Source organism: Scatophagus argus, chromosome 9 (genome assembly GCF_020382885.2).
Source record: "Scatophagus argus isolate fScaArg1 chromosome 9, fScaArg1.pri, whole genome shotgun sequence".
Classification (NCBI taxonomy): Eukaryota; Metazoa; Chordata; class Actinopteri; family Scatophagidae; genus Scatophagus; species Scatophagus argus.
Genome location: NC_058501.1, coordinates 6,043,100 through 6,066,715, shown reverse-complemented (window position 1 = coordinate 6,066,715; position 23,616 = coordinate 6,043,100). Strand labels below are relative to the sequence as shown.

Sequence of the window (23,616 nt, the reverse complement as noted above, 5' to 3'; positions counted from 1 at the left end):
CACTAGAGTAGAATATATATATATATATATATATATATATATATTTTAATTAGGGAATAGCAAAGACCAGCGTGCCAATGTGAATCTTTTTGAATATGTAAATAGTGTTCTTCTATTTGTTTTTATTTGATACAGGGGGCTGTTTATCACAATTCACGATCGTGGCCACATTTCAACGTTGCTCAAAAACTGGCCAGAAAAGGACATTAAGGTAAATTATATCACTCAAAGAATGGCATGAGCTCTTATGGGTATTTCATAACATTCATGGGATCTTGGAATCTGTTGAAAACTCTTTTACGTGACTGCATCACTTCAGCAGAATATAACAATCCATGTGTGTAAAAATGCCAAGTGTGAGAATGCCTCAGTGACTTTTGTTCAATCGGCCCACTGGTCAACACAAAGTGAGTGATGATTACACAGATACAAAAACAATCCATCTGAACAAATTAACAAATGAAAAACCGTTTAAAGAGAGATGGGCAGGATTACTGGTTTTCAAGGCTTTGATTACAATCCAGAAATACAGAATATGACCAGGCCTCCTTAAATGTACTAGCATACAGTTTTATAATGGCAAGGATGCTACACTAGGGACAAACCATAACAACTGACTTTAACAGTGCACTTTATCTATTTTGCCTTGTGTTTTATATCTTTATATATTTCTTGAGTGTTCATTTTAAGTGTTTTGTGCTATTTATACGTGTGCCTTTAAGCTGAGAATCTTTACAAAATTTCGTTGTGCTCGCATAATGACAATAAAGACTCTTGAATCTTGCAGATTATGTCTATCTATATCTTATCTAAAAGTATTGAAGTTAATATTTAAGATTCATTAAAGTACTTTACATTTTTTGTAAGCTGAAGATGGATTGTAGTGTACTGTCTCCATGACTGAGCAGCAGATCAGTACTGCTACCTATCTGAAATTAGTAGTTGGACATTGGTACCTACATTAGATTGATATTTTAGTAATTAATTCTTTTAGTAACAAAAAGTGAGCCATGCAAGACCATGCTGTTATAAAAAATAGTGAGTACGTTAACCCAGTGATCTGTTTCGGAGGTCTCTTGACCTGCTGTACTGGCCAATTTCCCAAAAACTTGAAGTATTCCTTTAATCTTCTTTATAGAGCAACTATGTGCAAGTCATAATCTAGTCATACTTAGAATGACGAAACCAGTCGGCATTCGTGGCATGTCAAATATACCTGCAGCCTCAGCCACCTGTTCACAGCTGTCAGCAGCAGGGCATTTACCTCAGCGCTGACATGCCTCCTGTCTTTATCAGGGTGGTCTTATCGTAAACTCACCTAATATGGCCTACTTTTAACATTTCCATGGAGACAGGGCAAACGGGAGCCGAGGTTGTCATTCCCTGATAAGTCTTGGAGGCCTTTCTGTCACATATTAATTAAGTGAGAGCTGAAAAAGAAAAGCTGCTAATGATATTAAATATGGTCATTATAGATTTAAAAGACTGAAATGGGAAAAGTAATGATACTCTTTAAACCTGTCAGACTGTGGGAGGACCAAGGCTGTAAAATATTTGTGCCAGAGTTATCTGCGTCATGTCGGTGGTGGAAAAAGAAAAACACTCAGAATTAGGAACATTTCAAATAAAACACTTCTGCTGCTGATATTAAGTGTTACACAATTGATTTGTCTCATGCTGTGGAATCAACCCAGAGCGATGTATTTATTGCTTAATAAGTTAAGTGACTAGTGAGTGGAAAGCCAGGAGGGTGTAGGAGGACCTGGCTTACACTGAGGAAAAAAACATGTTTCTGTGTAGCAGGGTGGACTTGTTGTGGTAAAGAAGGTTTGACATCATGAGTCATGGAGGCAGAACTATTGCTTTGTTTATTTTCTCATTAAATTGTGTTATAAATGTTATAAAATCTAATTTAAGAATATCCGTCATGTAGCAGCATTGCACGCAGATTTAAATCGATGAAGTTCTTTGTGTGGCTACTGTAGTTTATGGCTGACAGGTATGTTAATTAACAGGCTGTCTGTGTGACGGACGGAGAAAGGATCCTGGGGCTGGGAGACCTGGGCTGCTATGGTATGGGCATCCCAGTGGGCAAGCTGGCCCTCTACACAGCCTGTGGAGGTGTGCCGCCACAGCAGTGCCTGCCTGTCATGCTGGACGTGGGCACAGATAATGAGGTAAGAGCTGAGGACTAAATATAAATGATAGACAGCCTACAGAATGATATGTAACTTGATATCTTTTATTCTTTTTACATTAATACTGTAAATTTATCATGGTGGAAATAACATTTATTCATGAACTGCACTTAATTATATAACAAAATTTCATGCAACTACATGCACTTCACCTGAGTATTTTCATTTTCAAAAGCCTTATACTGAAGTACTTAAACAGCACTTAACGGCCTTTCAAAGGAAATTGTTGTGGTTTTTATGTCATTACATCTTTTAAAGGCCATTGATATTCTAATATGTTGATGCAATACAGATGATGGTTTTACGTATTGCAGTGATATGCTCCTTTACAGTGTAACTTGTTACAGAATAAATAACCCAAAAGTATATAAAGTAGATAAAATATACACACACTCAGCTACAACATTCAAACCACTGACAGGTGAAGTGAATAACATCAGTCTTCTGTTTATAGAGCAATATTCTGAGGGGAAATCTTTTGTTCTGGCAATCGTGAATGTTCCTTGACACACACCACCCACCTAAACATTGCAGACCAAATACACCTCTGCATGACAGCAGCTCTTCCTGTCTGCGTCAGCCTCCCCCAGCTGGACAGTGTAGCCCGTTACATTTTCACAACAGCTTAGGACACAAAGGATCCAACCTTTCGTTTCCGGTGTGCACAAAATCCCCCTGGAGGTCCTGTGTCCCTTCCCAACAAGCCAGGGTTCTTTTGGCAGCAAAAAGGGAGCCTACAAGATATTAAGCTCATGGCTTTAATGTTGTGGGATATCGGTGTACGGTAGACAGTATTCTTCAGAAGTACAGATAGTTTGCTGCTGCTCACCTGCCACAAAGTGGCCAGATAAAGGTAGTATTCTGTATTATGATCCAATGTGTTTTGCCCTCCTGCTCCTCTCTCAACTTTATTGCCCCAGACATTAAAATCAAAATATTAATGTGTCGTGAGTGACTTTACAGTCAGGAAACACCCTTTACATAAGCAAGGTAAGCAGCTCTGTTGATAAATGCCAGCTGGGAAAGCACCTCTCCGCTCTGCCTGCCTGTGAGTGTAGCAGCCAACAGAGCTGGAGTTACACACCTACTGCATGTGCCCTGTTCTCTATGGAAGTGTCTCTGAAAGATGATTCAAACTCAGGGTAGGGCAGCACGTGTCTGTGGCCTCAAACAGAGTAAAATTAGTCTGTGAGCACTTCTATATATACATAACCCTCGGCCTTGGCCAAGGGTGTGGCAGCCTCAGATGCCTGACACAGCTGAGCTCAGCCTGTCAGAGGCTGTCCCTTATTTTCCAAGACAGTCTTCTTATGACTCAGTCCCAGAGGTTCGGTTTCAATCAAAACAAATGTCAGATGGATTAAGAATGAGAAATGCTTCTGCTGATGAGTTTGCAAATAAAATCAAGCAAGAAATGTAAGTAGCAGAGAGAATATGGAGGAGTTAGACTGGACAGGGACTAAGAACAACCCACTGAATTCATGCAGACGAGAGCATCATTTATGTCCTGAGGTTTTTCTGTGATAGCAATGCACACTTCATCAAAACCCTTCAAGTCACAGCAGAAATCCTTTGCATTATGACAACAAAATCACTGCAGGCTTTCTAGAAAGCCCTTAAAAGATATTACATTGCTACATTAGCCCTCTTCGTGCCTTTGGAACTGGAAAAAAAAAATAGCAAAATCGTCTCTTATTCTCCCAAATTGTGCTCCACAGCTCCTTATCTTTAGAGGCCTGCAGTATGTACTTTAGCTCTACCTTTTGACCTCTTCCTGCACTGGCATCGCTATGCATTTTAAGTTTCCACATTGAGCATGTTAGTCTGTTTGAGTGATTCTGCTTTGGGGTGATAATACCATCTGCAGATTAGATTCTTGGATGCACTGCAGTACTTTTAGACATTTATGGACATCACAACACATCTTTAACAATGTGTCTCATAGTCTTTGATCCATACTGGCCCCTATCTGCCTTATATCTGCTGCCAAAGCGAGAAGAAAAGAAGCACTTTTTAGATATGTGTGTGTCAGTGAGAATGGACGCAGAGTGAGTTAGATGAGAAGATTGATTACCATTTCTATGAGTTAAATGTGGAAGGCACTCTGTCCAGATTTCAAAGTTACTATTCAAAACACCACTGAAGCTCACTGATTAGCCCATTGTAAGTTGTTTGTTTAACCTATACACAAAAAGAAATGTAAAAATAGTTTGTCACTTTAGATCAGAATCAGAATCAGAATTCCTTTATTTATCCCTGAAGGGAAATTCATGAAGATGAAGTTATATTGCCCTGTGCTCACCAGCTGAATCTGGCAACTCGTTACCCCTGAGACACTTTTGTAATATAAAGAAATATGAATTTTAATTTATTACAGCACACAGGAGATGGGACTTACTGCACATCAATCTTCTTATCTCTTGGAAAGAAAGACAATAAGATTATTTTCTCAAGATGTGCAACTATTTCTTTAACATTTTATTAGACGCATGTGACTATTAGTCTGTCAACATAGAATTTATATAAATGGAACACATTTGAATGAAACACACACACACACACATATATTTCTGCTTATTCAACTTTAAAAGAAATAAGTACAAAAGTAATTTTACTGTAGCCTGGCCCCAGCCAACTCCTCTAGTTTTCTATTATTCTAAAGAGATGACAGGCAAAATGAGTTGTAATGGGATAAATGAGCCATGTGTGTGCCTGTGTGTGTTTCTGTGTGTCCTATGTGAGGTTCTCCTGGACCAGCCTCATATGGGATGCAGTTTAGCCCGTTACCCCTCTGTACCCCACCTCACTCTGCTGCACTGACTGTGACGACTTGGTGGGAGCAGATGGAGGTGGGAGGCTATGAGGTAGTGGTAGCTCTCACTAATTATTGAAATGACTGTTATTATGGGATTGTATTTGTCCTTGAGTGGATGTGGGGTTAGAGAGAGATGCAAGCAGGCAGACATCCAAACACTGTAGCAGTCAGACCAGCCTGACCTCCTTCTTTAAACAAATGGTTCGACATTTTTGGAAATACACTTATTATTTGTCCTGCCAAGAGTTAGACGAGAAGATTGATACCACTTTCATGTCTGCCACCAGTTGGTTAGCTGGCCCAGCAAAAGACTGGAAATGCAGAAAAGCAGCTAGCCTGACCTTGTCGAAAGATAACAAATATACCTAGTGTCATCTGTAAAGATGAACCATTAACACACGATGTTTCTTTTGTTTAATCTGTGAAGAAATGTCTTTGCTCTGAGCTAAGCTGACCAGTTGCTGGATGCACTGTAGCTTCATTTTGTGATATTAGTCTTCTCCTCTAACTCTCCTGAAGAACATGAATTAGCATATTTCCCAAAATGAACTGCTCCTTTAATCTTTTATCAGATCATGAAGGGCCTCAGTGCCTGTAAAATGTCTCTTTAGCGAGTCTGTAGTTGTTATTTTTTCTGCCGAGGAATGTGGTAGCTGTGTAATATCATGTTAGACCCAGTGATAAACTTTCTCTACCTGGACAGCTCTTATCTCCTGCACTCATACCGTACACACACACACACACACATATCTGCGGGGCTGAGGTTTTCCTGCATCATCCTGTTATCGCCCTGGACTGTATCTGTGTGTGTGTATGCCCGGGCCTGATGTCACCTGGAATAACCTCAGCACACTGAACTGAAACGAGAGTCAGTGATGTCATCCTGGACAATGTGCTGTTTGTGCGTCTGAACTGGTTGGGCTTTGCCGGGTGTCCTTTACCTCAACCAGGCACAAGCTATTCTTGATCTCTGGCCATGCTCCCCCATTAAAATACAGTTTTCATAAATGCTGCAGGCACATTATTAACACTGAAAGTTACCTGCTAAACTGCTTAAACTCCCTCATCAAAATTCTGGCACAACAAAGCAGTCAAATATAACTTCATATTATTCATCCAACAGTCATCAGTTTGGAAACAGTTGCAATAGTGAAAATGGAGCTTCTGTATCTCCTGGGAGCATGAGCTGTCAAAAGCCATACACAAGAACTAATCCCTTCTGAGAGAAAATGGGCTGTACAACACAAAGGACAGCTCATGCAGTCAACAGTAGATAATCTGGAACAGAAAGACAACTCATTTCAACAGTTCAGCATAGTGTCAACGAGGTCAGCCCATCTGAAACTCAGCCAGGACTGTCCCAGTCACTTATAAAGCAGCTCCTTCTTTTTCACCTATAAAGGCACTTTTGTCACAGTTTGTATTTGGACCGAATATCAAAACAAAAACTGACCGTCATAAACTATAACTCAAGAGAAGGCACATTAGTGAAAGTCCACTGCAGGGCTAAATATCACTCATATATCTATTTTTGTCTTTCTCCTTGCATGCTCTTGCATCATCTTGTGAAATTACCACCAAAAGCTTTCTGATATCAGTCCACTTCTCTGTGGGATCATATGAAAATATTTTGCTTACAGCAGAATTGTAGTCTTATTACTACCCTATAAACCTTTGCCAGGAAATGAGTTGTCAACTTCAAATAAATATTGCCTTAAATAAACCTCTTGAGCTGTCCTTGGGCATAGCAACTTTGACCCTGTCATGGAAAGGTGGCCGTTGCCTTCTCTAAGCCGTGCTCATCTTAGTGGCACCCTGTAATTATCCATCGCCAAAAGTAAAGGTCGCCTGTCCCATTGAGACATGACAACACTACATACAGTTCCCCACCCTTTGGGATTAAAATTTCCTGGAAGTCAAAGTTTACAGAGTGTAGCACATATGAATTAGTCTCAAATCAAAATCTGTCTTGACTGTATCTAAAGATATAGATCTTGATCTGAGAAAAGATCTGAGAAAAGATCTTGATCACCCTCTGCTGGCTGGCTCCAGTACACATCCTTAACCCTTCCTCCTGCATGTTATCAGAGGGGACACGGATGTAAAATCTATTTTTCCCAAAAGTTTTTGTAATTTTAGGTCGTTTTCATCACGTCTGATGTAGGTTCAAATGCTGTTTTTTTTTTTTTTGTTTTTTAATTCTTTTCTTTTAATTAGTTGTTTCATGTTATAAAACGGGTTTGAAACATGGTTGATAGCTGAGCCTGGGATGTTTTGTCTTCTCTTTTGTGCAGTGGTTTGGAGTGGAGATGTATGGGCCATCTTTATATATATATATATATATATATATATATATCTCAATGGCTGCCGTAGTTTCTGTGATGTCACCCATTGGAGTTTTCTGAAGATCCACTATGAAGCTCAGTCTGTTGTTCATTTATTTTAATAAGGGGATCTATGAGGACTGACTCATTTTTGGAGCCAGCCTCAAGTGGTCATTTGAGGAACTGCTCCTCTTACCACTTCAGGTTGGCTCCATTTATCAGCCTCGTAGCTTGTCAGTTAGTTGAGACACAGCCACATTATTTCATGCAGGTGCAGCATGTCAAAAACCTGATGAAATATGTGGTGATACCAGAAAGCAAAGTGGCATTTACTCCCACCTAATTCATCACAAGTCTCACTCTTTCATCCGGTCTGTCTCGCAAACATAGCTTCCTACCTACGTGTGCCCACAATCTGCTGGTATATCCTTCACATACTTCAAAATAGTAAGGTGTAAAGGTTCACTGGTGCTGCTCTTTCATCTCTTTCACATTGTTAGTTTGCCTTTGAAGAGCTGTTGGTGTGATAGTATATGTGAATTTTAAAAAACAATGACCCAGCCTTTTTAGATATGGACCCTGAAATCATATTAAATTCTTCATTCCTACATGTTGAATCTGTTTTTCCTTCTGTTCCTTCCAGAAGATGTAAAATTACTTCTTAAAATCAGTGGGTTAGCATTGTAAATGTGAGCACATTGGTATGATGACTCCAACATTTAGCTCAAAGAGCTGTTGCTTCGTTACTTATCCTCTCACTTACTGATATCGTTACTCTTCAGACAACATCTTTAAAATGCTAAGCCACTGTACAAAGAAATGTAACGTTATATACTTAATTATTTAAACCTATATAATTCATCCACCCAATGTAATAATGACCTCTTCCATAAAACCGCAGTGAAATGATTGATATTGCAGTAAAAATGAAAACATTTGCTACAGGGCTAGGGATTTGTTGTACATTTATCTTCAGCCTGCGTGTGAAGTGATAGGAGGTGTTTCTCAGTGGATCATACACATGGTTCACATTGTAGCAGAGGTCTAAGGTCTACAGAGTTACAGGTGTGTTCATGTGTGAGAATGTGTTCGCATACTGTATATAACTCTCCTGAGTGGACAGAAATCACACACATGGACTGCTCAGTCTCACACATTCCCTGAGTTCCTCTGTTGCAGAGGTTTATTCTCTGTGTGAGCATGCAGGGCACACTACACATATATACCACATATATCTTCATATTTTTATTATTATTATTTTTTATTTATTTTTTTTTTTATTGAAGTATTATGATGATGATGATGAAACTAAAGAGTATAGTTTAGACCTGCTCTAATTGGAAAGTGTCATGAGAATACTTTTGTTGTGGCGCTTTACAAATAAATGGAATTGAATTGAATTGACGATGACGATAATGATAATGATAAAATACCTCTGATGACTGAAATGGTGGCATTTGGGCTTTGAGATGGAACATTTGTAACACAAATCATGGGAGTTTGAAAGACCGGCTGAAAATTTTTGAATGTTAAGACTATTCTCACAGTTATTCATGAATGATTAATTTGAAGAATATCACAATATTATAATAAGTACCAAATTATATTTTTAGAAAATTGATAGAAAATTAACATTAATGGCCAAAAAGAAAGTGATACTGTTATACTGTGTATATAACCTTTGCAATGCAGTTGCATGTGAGGCAGAGTGGTCATAAAGGTTGATCAAAGTCTAAATACATGTGTTTTTGCAGGCACTGCTCAAGGACCCTCTCTACATTGGGCTAAGACATAAGAGAGTACGAGGCCAGGCCTATGATGACCTGCTGGATGAATTTATGAAGGCTGTGTCGGACAGGTATGTTACTGTCATTTTAAAGCAGACGGCACATGGTGCTGTTAAAAGAAATATGTTAAGCAGTTTAGCACAGTCAGTACACGCAATGTGATGGAGCCAATCTTGTGGGATTCGTGAATCTGGAACTTCATTTACAGATAATTCTATTTTACTTTCTTTGAACTAAATTTTGGTTGCTAAGCAATGTTAGTGAAATGTCTGCTTCCTGGCTTATTGGCAACATGAACTTATTGAAAAGTGATTACAGAGCCTTACAGAGCCTGTTGTTGCTATTGTTTTTAGTGGTATGATTTTGCCCAGGCAGGTGACTGAGAACACACCAACACAACACAACTAACCTGTCAGCAGCTGAAATGAGTGCTTTTTCATTCTTGGCATCATAATATAATCTATTTTGAAACTGAAGAAAAAATGACGCTGGATGTGAATGATTTATTGAACTTGAGCTCAAAGAGAATCAGGAGTCATCGGTACAGAGTGCTGCATTTGATGCCATCCAGTTCTGACCTGAGAAACCCCAACACTGTTCTTTGATACAACTGCTGTGAATGCTCAAGATAGTTCCACCCATTCTCGATGAAAGCCCAGAAAAGACGATAAGGAAAAGACTGAGTGGCCAAAACAGGAGAGTGTTATGCGCAGGGTCAAGACTCGCCCAGTGAGCATCCAATCATCTGCCACTGTCAAGGCCTTGGTATCTGCCGGCTCCCCAGCTATCTCCGGGAGGGATGCCTGGGTGTCTGTCAGTGACATTCAGTACAACAGCGATGACCAAGGTCAACCCCTAATCTAAAGGGAAAATGAGAGACAAGTAAAAGAATTCCCTTACACCGAGCTTTCAAACAGAGATATATATAGGAATAATGGGAGATATCTGGTTTGTTGAAGAATCTGTGTTTATCCCTCTGTGTTGACCCATGTGGTCCCAGTCCAGGGAGCATATCTAGAAATATCTTCCATAAACACAGAGGATTTTGTATGGAGTGAGTGATTGACTTCAAAAAAATTGAAGTGTTTAGTATTCCACAATGCCACTCAATTGGTTTTTAAACTCTGATCTTATCTTTTTCTTCTTCTCTGAGCTGTAATTAGTCATGTTGCTTCCCTATGGGGTTTGTACATCAAGTGTTTATTGCAACCCTGCCCTTAATGGAACTTTTGTATACCTTTGACTTCTATGCATGCTGACATTTCTGTCTATCTCTGTGCCACTGTGTGCCATGGAGCCGTCACAGCCACACACACATGGGCCTGGTTAAGACTCATCTGAGAGAGGCCAGAGTGCAGAGGGAGAGTCCTGGGTCTGGGCCCCCTCCAGCTGGCAGGAGGACGCCATGACTCTAATAACTGGGTAGCTTCTCAACTACAGGGAACAGTGAAGCTTTTTGCCCAAAGGAGCCAGATTTCCGGAAAATGAGTAATTATGGGCTCAGAGATTGAATGAATGATTATAACTCTGCAGTCTTTCAAGTAATATTCATGTTTAGTTTTCTAAGAAACTAAACATAAATTCTTGAGCTTGACTTTTCATCAATAAGCAGTAAAGGTCTAGGTGGGATTCTTCAGCCCCACTGTTCATTTTGAATAACCAGCAGGTGTTGTCTGCTGCTTTTGTCTTCAGACAGAAATGAATTATCCCTTAATCGCATTGCTCCTGCACACACCCAGAGCACATTAAAAAGGATGAGCCCAGGCTCAGCGAAGGTTTTAAAACTTTGAAGTCAGCATTTTTTTTTTAAGGAAACACTCGTCTTTTTGTCACGTTTTATCACACTTAATTCCTAATGTGTTTTTAATGGTGTATGGATAATTCTCCGTGGGAATCCTAGTGCAGAAAAGTTATGACATGAAACTGGGGGAGTGTGCTGGAACTGAAGGCTCCACACAACAAGTCATTAACAGATCAAAATGCTTTCATCCACACAGCAGCAACACATTAGGTTTTTCATACTAAATGCTCCTTCATCATAGTGACGCAGGAGCATGTACCAGGACAAGACTGATGCTGTATTTTTAAGGCCAATATCAATTTTTTAATTTGAAGATTTAGAAACGGTTCATCCAACACCCTTCATAAAACCAACCAACTAACCCTTATGATACTGAGATGCAATCTAGCAAATCAGGATGCATTCTGGGACATAAATTTCATGGACACACATTCTTGGGGGCCGCAATAATGAAGTGCTGGGCCTGATTTGGTCCACAGGCCTTCAGTTTGACAGTTTGTGCCTTAGATAGGTGATGTTCATTACAAATATATTTTTGAGCAGCCAAATTATATGATTTACTCAAAAACATTTTGTGCCATTCTGTCAGAACCATTCATGTCAGAAATGATTGAAAAGTATTTGACAGAACAGGCTTCAGGCTGTTCATACAACTCTGAGTAGCATGCAAAGTCAACTCTTTTAAACTTTTGACACTGAGTGACGAAGGAACAGACAGACCAATGGAAGGATGGGTGAAAGCGGCAACAGAGCAAAGTAGAGAAAATGCATAATGCTTCTTAGTCTTTAATGGCGGCTTGGGGATTTGAGAAATAATGTATGCTGAGAGATGCTGGGTCTCTGGAGAGCGGGAGGGGGCTGAGGATTTATTAAGGCTCCAGCCACGAAGCCATGCAGCCCCGTAGGGACGGCATTAACAGACAGCCTCTGTGTGTACACTAACACACATATATGCGCGCAGGTTCGACAGCTGTGTTTGGACAGAGCACCCTTGTCTGCGACCTTCTTTGCAAAGGTCCTCCCTGGCTCTGAACTCATACCTTCCCCTCTGCTTTAAGTCTCCCTCTGAGTGTTGAAATTATATATGACATCCAAATACCTATTAGCGGGAGATTCAGATTTCATCAAGTCTCAGATGAAGCCAGATTGCGTTTCCTGAAGGAGCTGGGTCACTCGTTAACTCTCTCGTCCCACAGACATAACACCAAATGTCTGAGTGATTCGCCACATGCAAAATGTCTGTGGTCTCATACTATTTTTTCCCACTAATATACATCAATAACAATGTCACTAGCACTTATATATTGGACTGGTTTGGCAGGAAGCACCAGGAAACTCTGAGAGTACAATGTACAGTACAATGAGTTGAAATATTTTTCTTTCATTCTACTACCTTTATGTTTGTGGCGAGTCATTAATCACAGCAAAAGTTTTAAGCACAATGGAGCTCCATGTTGGTCTGGCAGCATTTCACAGATGGCTGAAACATGCCAGTGCAGGAAAATTTAATGTCTCGTCTGCAGGTGTTTTGTCTGCCTGTCTGGATGTTTCTAAGTCTCCAACCTGACAGTCAATGTTATCAAAACACCTGCCTTCATGAGATAATTTGTATTGTGTGAATGAATAATGAATGATAGGAGATTAGCTTACAGACAAAGCTTGCACACTTGAATTTACTCAGCTTCTTACCACAAGGGATTTTGTCTTTCTGCCAAAGTTAGAACAGTTTTAGTGACTCCATGATATATTTTGTTCTGTGCTTTTTTTTACTGGTTAAGAGAGGGCAGGGCTCATCTGGAGAAAGGAGATGTCACTTACTTCTGAGCATCAATCAGGATTTGACAATATTCAAATCAAATGTGATGACAGCTGCCATGTCCACCAAGTCTGTCTGTAGTGAATGATTCATTAACCACTTGGAGACAGCAGAAATAAGCTTGAAACACAACACTATATTGATACCTTTTACAGTGATGTATGTTGACCATGTTCTATTTTCATACTCGGTCAAAACAAAGCTAACATTTAATCTCCTGTTTGACGAATATGTTTCTCTTTTGGGGCTAAATTTTCCATATGTTCACCAACTGTTACATACTTTTTGGTGTTGATCAGGTAGTGTTCAGTGGGTCGTATTGTCAAAAATGCCTGCTGTGGCTGACGAGTATGTATCTCAGCAGAACTAAAAACCAACAGAACCAAAAGAGTTGTGGGCCAGAAATCCAAAACAATAACCTGAAAGAGGCTAAATTGTTCTGTAAATCTGAGGGGACCTACCCTGTTGCGTGATCATTCTTTGTGGGTTTGTCACTACAACTGACCCTTTTCATATACAAGTAGCCATGTGATCTATTGGTACAATACTGTAGATACTTTAGCTACATCTTTGTTCATTGCTACTACAATATGTGGACAAAAGTATTCAGATGGGGCTGTGGGCAAGGTACCTTCCTTCCAGTAAAGGGAAATCTTCAGCATACCAAGACATTTTGGACAATGCTATGCTTCCAACTTTGTGGCAAGTTTGGGGAAGGCTCTTTTCCTTTCCACACAGAGCCCTGACCTCAACCCCATCCAACACCTTTGAAATGAACTGCAGCAGAAATTGCGAGCCAGACCTTCTTGTCCAACATCAGTGTGTGACCTCACAAATGTTCTACTACATGAAAGGGCAAAAATTCCCACAGAAAAATGTAATGTCGCTGTAGTCCCCACTGGTGTAATGGTCAGGTGGCCCAATACTTTTGCACATAGCGTATTTAAGTCTCTGCCAACTACCACTGCATTAGGGCAGTTTTTTGTTAGATTTGTTGTTAAGAGAAGATCACAATACAGTAAAACTGAATACAGTAAAACTCAGGAAAGTTTGTTTCAAAGTAAAAGTTGTCTTTAGTGCATTTTTTATTTATGATGTGATTAAATGACAAAACATTGAAGGTTTTTCTCCAACAATAGTTGGACATCGGATGGATCTTGGATCTACTATACTGTAATAATAGACTATAGTACAAAAAAAAGTTCACAGACAAACTTTATAGCTATCAAGGTATATCTTTTTTCCTAGGGGGCTAATGTATTCTTCCCCAGGAAAAATGATAATTTACATAATAATAAAAAGTCATTCATATTTAGAAATGTTTACAATGATTTTTTTTTTATTGTTTAATGTTTATTTTTGTAAGAATATTGTGATGTGTAACTTTCATTGCATCATTGGCACCTTCACCTACACACTAGCAATAGTACCATAGTCTTTAATTATTGAACAAGTACTCAGTAATTTAAGAAAACAGTTGGAGTCTGCTAGTCTATAGTCTTCTCCCCTTATACCTATTTGTATCAGTATCCAATAAGGGTTATATTAATGCCCTACATCTACTAAATAATGACATTGTCATTTGCAGGCTGCAGTTTAAAGTATTACCTAATAAACTTGGAATAATTTATTTACCCTCTGCTGAGTCAAAAGAAGCTAAGACAATGGATCCATAATAGTAGTTCTCAGTTCAAACATCTGTTTATAGCAATTATGGTTCTTTTTATGTGAGAGCAATCCAGATCCATGAGTCTTTTTCCCCCACCTCTCACAGATTAATGGATTTTTCTCAGCACAGTCAGGACTCAGGAATATGGTCTGTGTTTTTCATCTTTTGGGTGTGCCCTGCCTTGCTTAGGTTACTGCCCTTGATACTCCAGCTTAGATACAAAAGCAAATCCTTCTGTCTTTGTCCATGATACTTTTTATTCAGCTGGCAAAGAGGTGCATTGTTGGATTTTGGCGTTCCATTCATAGGGTTGTCAAGGAAAGACAACAGACTTTCAGGCAGAATAGGGACAACGAACACAAATGGCCTCCAAGAGGTGCTTTGTTCAAGGCAAAGCTCACACACACACACACACACACACACACACACACACACACACACACACACATACACACAGAGATTGTCAAAAACACTCCCCCTCACTTTATTGGCTTTGTCCAAACAGCTTTCTGCATTGTGAATGTGACTTTGTTTCTACAATACCACAACCACAGATAGTCTCTCTGTAGCTTATAGCCCTTGAATGAGCATATGTTCACAGCTCAGTTCATTTCATATCTGTCTCAGGAGTCTCTGATCTTTCAAACAATCTGAAACTGTGAATGCAATATCTGACACTGTTTTTCACTCTCATTTCGAACCTTAAAAACGAATCTAAGAACAGGGTGTGAGTATGACTCTCGACTAATCAAATCCACCTCTCAGGACTGTATGCATGACCAGCTTGGTTCTGCGTGAACTGGTGTGACCTCTCCAGTAGTGGCTTGCACCAAACCATACCAGAGCGCGCTGCGCTGGCACTAGGGCAAGGCCACATATATCCTCGCCTGTCGCCTGTCTGCGTCCCTTAAAGCCCCAGCACAATGAAAAGTTTATAGCTCCCTTCTTGGACTCATTATTCATCCTCTTTGCACAGGCTCTTAGTGCTTTAGTACTGCTCTGTGCTTGATAGAAAACACATTTCTCTCTTCAGCACTACTGCCGTGTTGGCAGTCAGTAAGGCTGTCAGTCTCTGTATTAGGAATCTGTGTCTTGCAATGTGGCAGAAGGAAGGATAAACAGTGACCCAGCAATGGCACTCTCTCATCAGGACATCGAGTTTTATTGCAGTTGAACTCAAGTCACTTCTCATCCTGCTTTTCTTTCCTGCCTTGCTTCCGCTCAGCTTCATCCTCCTCTTGCTTAAAGTTAAACAGTTTAGCAGCAAATGTTACAAGTGGGAAACAGCTTTAGTGAATTGTAAAATAACAGTGAAAACGAGAATCCTTTTCCTTATGAGGTTTGAGGTGGGGTTTTATGAAAAAACTGAAAAGTAGTAGAAAGAAAGAAGAGGACAAAAAAAAGAAGGCAAACAGTGTTATAACTGTTAAAAGCAAATGTGATGTGGTAGGGGGTTTTGGAGGTCTGTGGTCTGTTTTACTTGGCCTGTCCCCAATTCTGCCACTCATTCACTGAAACATGATCCCTGGTCTTTTTAATTCAGGTTTTCTTCACCCTTTCCTCTCATTGTTTCTACTCACAAAATAGGTAGTATTTTAAAAAAAAAATTATCGCTTCCAAATATCGCTTCCACCGTGTCAGACTTTAGGCATACATTGCCAGCTTTGCCTGGGTCTCTTATGGACTTGTGCAAGTTAACAATCATAATCAACATCAGCAATCAACTCAGTGGAACTCCTTTTTCAAGATCATGTTATGTTGGCTAAACCACGTGTTACTCATAAAGCCAACATTAGCTTACTTAATTAACTTAATTAAACAACTAAATAACAATATATACAATCTGTTAATGACATGTATCATTTTAGACAGCAATAAATTACCCTACTTTTGTCAGGGGCTGATTTGCTGCTGCTGCAAACTCAGGCGCAGGTTTTGGTCTGGTAGACAGACTTCCGATCTCAGTGAGGATTAAAACAGGTGTAAAGGTAAAGGCGAGATCTGATCACTCATTATCTAGGTAACATATCTGGATACCAATCTTTTTATACCCTCTGATCTGCCATTAGCTTTTCAGACATGTTACTCTGGACAGCTTCACCAGATCCTCCTCTCCTTGTCCGAAAGCTGAAAACCTGTCTTTCATAGATAGAGCAGCAGCAGTCACTCTGCAAACATCCCGTAAATTCCTGAACAAAAGTCCAGTTGTTGAAAGGCTTCACTGCTAAATCTAATTTGCAGCCTCGTAATGCAGGCCTTATAGCTTATTTTTGTTGTATGATGTTTTTTTAGGAGCTTATTGGCACAGGCTCCTGTGATGCTGTATTGACTATATGTGATAGGTGGTCTGAACAGCATGTTGTTAAAATGAACACTGCTGCTTTACTGGGAAACTGGGTGGGCTCTGTGTTCTTTTCCTTCAAATGTTGTGTTTATGTGATTCTACTCCTTTGTGGAGGTTTGACCTGCACCTCTAATACTCACTGTGAGGTGGCGTCATAAAGTTGGGGAAAACAGGTGTCAGCCTGTCAAATATCTATTAAACAAAACAGTGTACAAACTTCTGTGGCTGTATTTTTCACTTTACAAATGACCTGTAACAAAGAAGAGTATAACATAACATTTAAATTTAGCTGTGCAGATTCAGAAAGCTGAATTTAACAGTATTAGAAGTTTTCGCACCAGGACGCCAGCATCACTGCTTCAGTTTGTCACCCAGTGCTGTGTTGTACTGTGGGAGAGCAAACCCCCAGTAACAGTTAGCTTTGTCGTCTCCTTTATTTCTGCTCAAGCTCTCTGTTGGTTCAGCCACATGCTGCTCTTCTCTTTACAGGTATGGGATGGACTGTCTGATTCAGTTTGAAGACTTTGCAAATGTCAATGCTTTCCGTCTGCTAAGCAAGTACCGCAACAAGTACTGTACATTCAATGATGATATTCAAGGTAATGCAGCTACACACACACACACACAAATGGCCATCCTTTCCTCTCTCTCTCTCTTTCTCTCTTTCATAAAACCACATGATCAGCATAGAGGCTTAACTGCAGACATCAATAGACATCATCATCATATGTTTCTTTTTTCTTTTTCTTTTTTTTTTTTGTTGAATGATGTTCATAACAAACCATTGGACTGAGGCTTAGGACACTGATACTAAATTTAAATTCACCAAACACCTGATAGGACTGTCTAATGTGGTCAAAAAGGCGGGCAATGGGAGCGCTGTACTAACTCTTATTATGTCCGTGAACAAGCAGATTTCACTCAGCTAAGTGTGGAAGGTCCATGCGGTTTGGGTAAAGTTATTGTAAGAACCACTTAATTCACAGGTTAGGACAGTCACCTTCCTGAACCATCACTGATTTATAAAATACAAATACACAAAAAAATACACACCAATGCACACAGCTCTTACATTTCAGATTTTCTCCCTTTTAACTTGCCTTCATGCCGTGAGCTCATGCTAATATAAACTCGAAGCCGTGTATTTTATGAGCACCAACAGTAATTGCATTGTGGACTTTTTTTGCCCTGGGTTTCCCATCTCAGGCTACAGCCTCTGCAGGCTGCTTAAATTTGTATTTATTCATTCATTTTGGTTTGATGGGCCCTGACTTCATTTTTGTGCTCATTATCTGTTTTAAAGCAAGAAAACATATGATTCTTTAATATCTCTCTGGCAACTTACTTTTTTCTTGTTATCAAATTATGTTGATTGTGCAGCAGTGAGCAATACAAGTATCATAAATACCGTGAAGAATATCAGTAAGAGTAGATCAAATGGCTTGATGTTGCTCTGTAATACTCCTTAGGTACTGCTGCAGTGGCAGTAGCTGGACTCCTAGCTGCACTCCGCATCACTAAAAGCAAAATGTGTGACCACACCATTGTGTTCCAAGGTGCAGGGGAGGTATGTGAAGCACTCAACACCTAAAGCAAGACTGTATATATAAGGCTGAACAGCATTCGCTGCAGGATGTCTACCGAGGATAACATTTTGAGTTTCCCTCAGTGTCCCTCAGTGATTTTTCTTGAGTCTGATGCTTTATACAGACTACATGATATCAGTTCAATAAAGGATGTTTGGAATTTGGTGTGACAATTGATCATTTTAAACTGTGTAGTGTATCATTGTGGACAACAACCAATGCTGCACCTGGGGCACATCACAACATCACAACACAAAGACTGTCCCACAACAAATTTCACAGCATTTACGAAATGTTGACCAATAGGCGCACTCTTCTGCACAGAACAAGGTGCTGCAAGGTAAAATTGTGTGAATGAAAGGGTCACGCCCATTTTCTCTTTCTTTTGTAGGCTTTTCTGAATTCACCACTCCAGATACCATTGGTTTTTACTTGTTTGTTTGTTTGCTTACATTCTGTGATTGGTCAGAGACCAGTGTGTAGTCTGTCCTGTGAGGTAATTAGGGTTTTAAGATGTTGACCAGGTATCTGATGAAGGCACAATGCAAACTTTAAAATGAAAAGGACATCATTATTAGGACATTTGAAATGGGGCAATAAGCAGGCCTTCTAGCCACTTTAGGCCTCTGATTATAACAGACCAAATGAAGTTAAAGCAGCAGGGGGTGTGTTTTATTGCTTATGCAATATCTTTTTTTTTTACTTTTAAGAGGAACATTGTGTTTTCTCACATTAAACAAGGGACAATTAAAGACAGTGAAATGTATATATAGCTGTTTTAGCCAGAGGACATTTTACTCCAAAGAAGAATGATTTCCAATTACAATTCTACTACTTTTAACATCATTACTCAAGCCGTGACTCTTCACCATGAGCAGGGAGATGTGTGGATTTTCAAACAGAAAGAAAATGACATGATTTCAGATCAGACTGATTCCTTAATTTTTGTCTCACTCCCAGGCAGCGATGGGGATTGCTGAGCTGATCACCATGGCCATGGAGAAGGAGGGACTCACTAAGGAAGAGTGTTTGAAAAAGATCTGGATGGTTGATTCCAAGGGTCTCATTGTCAAGGTGTCTTCATAAAACATCTACAAACACATGTACACTTTGAGGTGTCCAGATTACACGAATCCAGTGTAATCTGAACATTTTAACTGATTGCAATGAAGGGGTCAAGGGAAACTGTGTTTTCTATGATTTGTCATAGAATCTTCAAAAACAAGTGACAGGAAGTAAAGATCACAGGTGAAGAATCACTAATGGTGGATTTTCTGAACTGTTTGACAGTTACTCCACAGTCAAGAAAAAAGCATTTCCCATGGTTCATTAATTTATATGACAGAGGTCTTTTCTTGGAAACACTGCAAAAGTCTCTCCATGAGATGGACATTAACATCTGTTACACATCTGTTTTGTCCACTTTGTCCACAACATTTTATTCATCATTCATTCCTCCTCCGGGTCCTCTTCACTTTACTCGACTCCTGGCTTTCTTCTTCTATCTCACCTGACTTCTCCATGCTCAAATCTTTCTACGTCCTCTTTTCTCTTTTGTTTCCCAGCTGGAGTGAAATGCTTCATTCCTTCAGCGCTGAAAGTGGGAGCAGTGATTAAAAGCGTTAAGTTGTTTTTTTTATAGTTTGGTGTTTCCACAGATGTTTCATGTCTTTAATGTCCTCCTCCTCAACCGTCCTCTCCAAATGCTTAGGGTCGAGACCACTTGACTCATGAAAAGGAGAGGTTTGCTCATGAGCACCCACACATAAAGAAATTGGAGGATGTGATCCGGGAACTGAAACCCACAGCTATCATAGGTAAAAGAGTATTTTATATTGATATAGTTTTTTACTTTGATTGTCAGACCATTTGATGTTAGATAAAGGACATTAATGGACTAGAAGCAAGGGATTGTTGAAAGAAAAGAATGATTTTTTGTCATCCTGTCTTTAAAGTTGAAAGACAGAAGATTTTAAGAAAGTGGTGGTAATGAGATATGTTTCGCATTAATTTCTTTCTGCCTCAGGTGTGGCGGCTGTTGCCGGAGCCTTCACAGAGCAGGTCATCAGAGACATGGCTTCCTTCAATGAACACCCAATCATTTTTGCCCTCAGCAACCCAACCAGCAAAGCCGAATGCACTGCTGAGCAGTGTTACACACTCACAGAGGTACTCGGAATACTCACTGAATGATTTTCTTGGCCATGACCATCTTGACTGACCATCTTTTTTAATATGTTACTGTATCTCGTTGCAGGGGCGGGGCATCTTTGCCAGCGGCAGCCCATTTGACCCTGTCACACTGCCTGATGGGAGGACATTCTACCCTGGTCAGGGAAACAACGCCTACATCTTCCCCGGCGTGGGCCTCGGAGTCACCGCCTGTGCCATCCGACACGTTACTGAGGAAATCTTTCTCACTGCAGCAGAAGTAACAACCTGATATACAGACCCTCTTCAGCTCCTTGATAATATTATTATTAAATCAATGCATGAATTTGTACAATGTGTTATTAATCACTAAACCTTTGCTGAAGTCTCATTAAAGCCACACGTTGAAAATCCAAGTAAAAAAATCTCTGTTACAAGCATTAGAATGTTGCTTAAGTAATAATATAGAAGTAACATTAGCAAAATGTACTTTAAGCATCATTAGATTAATATGCATGAATAGCATTTCTATGCTGCAGTTGCTTGAGATAGAGCTAATTTTAGCCACAGTTAAAGGTATGATATCTGTCTCTGAAATGTAACAGAGTAGAGGTGTAAAGTAGCACAAAATAAAAAAAAAAACTCAGGTAAAGTATTTCAAATTTGTACTAGTAGTACTTAAGCAGATGGATTTATATTCTACCACTGATAATTGATTTTATGTTGCTGTATTTATTTCCATAAAAGCAACAGAAAGCAAAAGGCAAACTCAACCCAAGATTCAGCACATGAAAGAATTTGTTGTATTAGTTATAAATTCTAAAAGGCTGAGAAATTAGTTTTTCAAATTCAAAGATATGTATTTTTCCTTTCAACTATAGTGATATTTACACTGCTTTGGTGTGAGTTGCAGAGTTTTGGAGATATCAGCTGTACAGACGTCTTCTTTCTGATGATGAGTGATGCTCAAAGCATCAAAATAAATAAATAAAAAAAGCATTTGAAAAATCCAATAGCAATGAGAGAGAAGTTGCTTCACAACTGATAACACTCCCTTTAAGACTCTCCGGAAGACCTAATGAAGTAAACACATGATAAACTAATAGTTCCTGTGTAATTGTACAGAGATACTTAGGGGGGTTATGAAGGCCCAGTGAGGCTGATCTCTGAGATCACATTTAAAACTTTAAAACTATTTACCCGAACCACTGGTCACTGCTTCTCTCTGTAAAGGTTAGCTGAGAGTAGTTTGACTCATGCAACACATGTTGGCACATTATGTTATTTCCTTCTCCACTCTAACACAAGCTGTGTGTGCCGTTTAACAGGCTCTTGCTCACATGGTGACAGAGAAGGACCTGAAGGAAGGAAGATTGTATCCTTCTCTCAGCTCCATCGGGGACGTCTCTCGCAAGCTGGCTGTGAAGGTGTGTGCACACAGTCGAGAGCAGATGTATCTTACCGCGTCTGTCCGGGTCCTGTTGTATGAGGGCTCATGAAACTGCACTTTTCCAAAACCTGTGTGTTGCAGATCATGGAGTATGCCTATGAGCACAACATGGCCACACTTCGCCCGGAGCCGTCCGACAAAGAAGCATATGTGCGCTCACTCACCTACCGCACTAATTATGATGAGTTTGCTGTGGACTCTTACCGCTGGCCAGAGGACAGTATGACTGTGCAGTCATGCAAACTTTAGTGCACTGGACAGAGAGACAGAGTGAGTCCTGGAGGGCCTTGGTAACTACTGATGCTGCGATGTGAAAGAGGCTGTGTGTAGAGTTTTCTCATGAATATATTACTGTGAAAAGAATGGTGACAAAACATGTAGAATTATTGTGCTTTACATCTCCAACAGTAAAACGCATGGTAGTCTACAAATAATGCACTTATAAATAAGTGAAAGAAAGGAAACTGATAAAATGGGGGACAGAAAGTGGTATCCAGAACTCCAGAAATGAAATATTGCGCTAATCGCTGTCGTCACATTACATTTCATGATAATGTATTTGGAGAAAGTTCTTCACAGGTTCCTATTAGTTGCACTGTAATAGGGAGTTAGATTATCACTGTGTAAACCATAAATAAAAATGGCTTGATTAATGATTTCCATTTCTGATAACTCTGTTAACTGAAATCCGGGACAAAAGTAAGCAACACACATTTTATCTTTCTGTGACTTTATAATGAATGCAAGACAGTTTCAGTCTTGCTTTACTTAGTAATTGATAAACTGCTTATCAGTCAATTACTTATCAGCTCTCGAACACAAGAAAAAAAATAAATAAATAAAATTGGGAAATAATACTGAAAATAAAATTATCTGACAACAGAACAGGAAAAATGTCACTTGCCAAGAGTTTTTTCAAAACAAGTGAAAATATTTAGTCTCAGAGATGTTTTAAGTGTGGGCAAATTTAGCATTTTTGCTATCACCTTGAAATAAGGCTATATGTTTAGGGACTGTATCTTAAAACCAGTACATAGTAACTAAAAATAAATACATTTGTCTGTCCATCCATTCCTTTTCTACAAACATGACCCCTTGGAGGATCATTGGGGGCTGGAGCTCATCCCAGCTAAACCAGCATGCGATGCAGGTGACACCTTAAACATGTTTCCATGCAGACTCCACACAGATGATTGCAGTGGGATTTAATGATGTTGCAGTTATCATGAAATCAGGTCATATTCAATGGAATATAATTATTTTAAGCACACTATGCTAAAACAAAATTGCACATTTTGCTTAATATAAGTAATGAGACAAGTGTACTTGCAGTGTTACTAAAAATGAGATTTTCAGGCAATTACATTTCTTCTTACTTCTTTGTTGAGTAGACGTATACAGAGGCTCCATATGTGAAGAGCAAAGGATGCAAAAGCAACATAAAAAGATTAAATGTAAGACATATGGCGAGATAACAGTACTTTAAACCTCCTTTTACTAAACCACAAACACCCTGCTTATTTGTTGAAGGTTCTTGGATTAGCCAACACAAACAGTTGTGTTGTTACATTGAAGAAATGAAAAGCACAGGATGCTTGAAATTAGAAATTATGACTGTGACAAAGTAGTTTTGTACTCACTGTTGATCAAACAGCTTTAAAATTCTGGTAATTTT

The 23,616-nt window shown here is 39.4% G+C and overlaps 1 protein-coding gene across 4 annotated transcripts in view; it reads left to right on the top strand.

Annotated features, from left to right (window-relative positions):
- me1 (malic enzyme 1, NADP(+)-dependent, cytosolic) overlaps positions 1-22,603 on the top strand; it is a 77,637-nt gene extending 55,034 nt beyond the window's left edge. For all 4 annotated transcript variants that reach the window (XM_046399028.1, XM_046399031.1, XM_046399029.1 and 1 more), the window contains 11 exons: positions 136-211; positions 2,016-2,177; positions 9,092-9,195; positions 17,244-17,353; positions 18,224-18,321; positions 19,301-19,414; positions 20,052-20,157; positions 20,367-20,509; positions 20,598-20,771; positions 21,820-21,918; positions 22,023-22,603. In XM_046399028.1, coding sequence (XP_046254984.1) covers positions 136-211; positions 2,016-2,177; positions 9,092-9,195; positions 17,244-17,353; positions 18,224-18,321; positions 19,301-19,414; positions 20,052-20,157; positions 20,367-20,509; positions 20,598-20,771; positions 21,820-21,918; positions 22,023-22,190 — 1,354 coding nt within the window. In that variant the 3' untranslated portion in view covers positions 22,191-22,603. The remainder of the gene's footprint in view (positions 1-135; positions 212-2,015; positions 2,178-9,091; positions 9,196-17,243; positions 17,354-18,223; positions 18,322-19,300; positions 19,415-20,051; positions 20,158-20,366; positions 20,510-20,597; positions 20,772-21,819; positions 21,919-22,022) is intronic.
- The last annotated feature ends 1,013 nt before the right edge of the window (positions 22,604-23,616 follow it).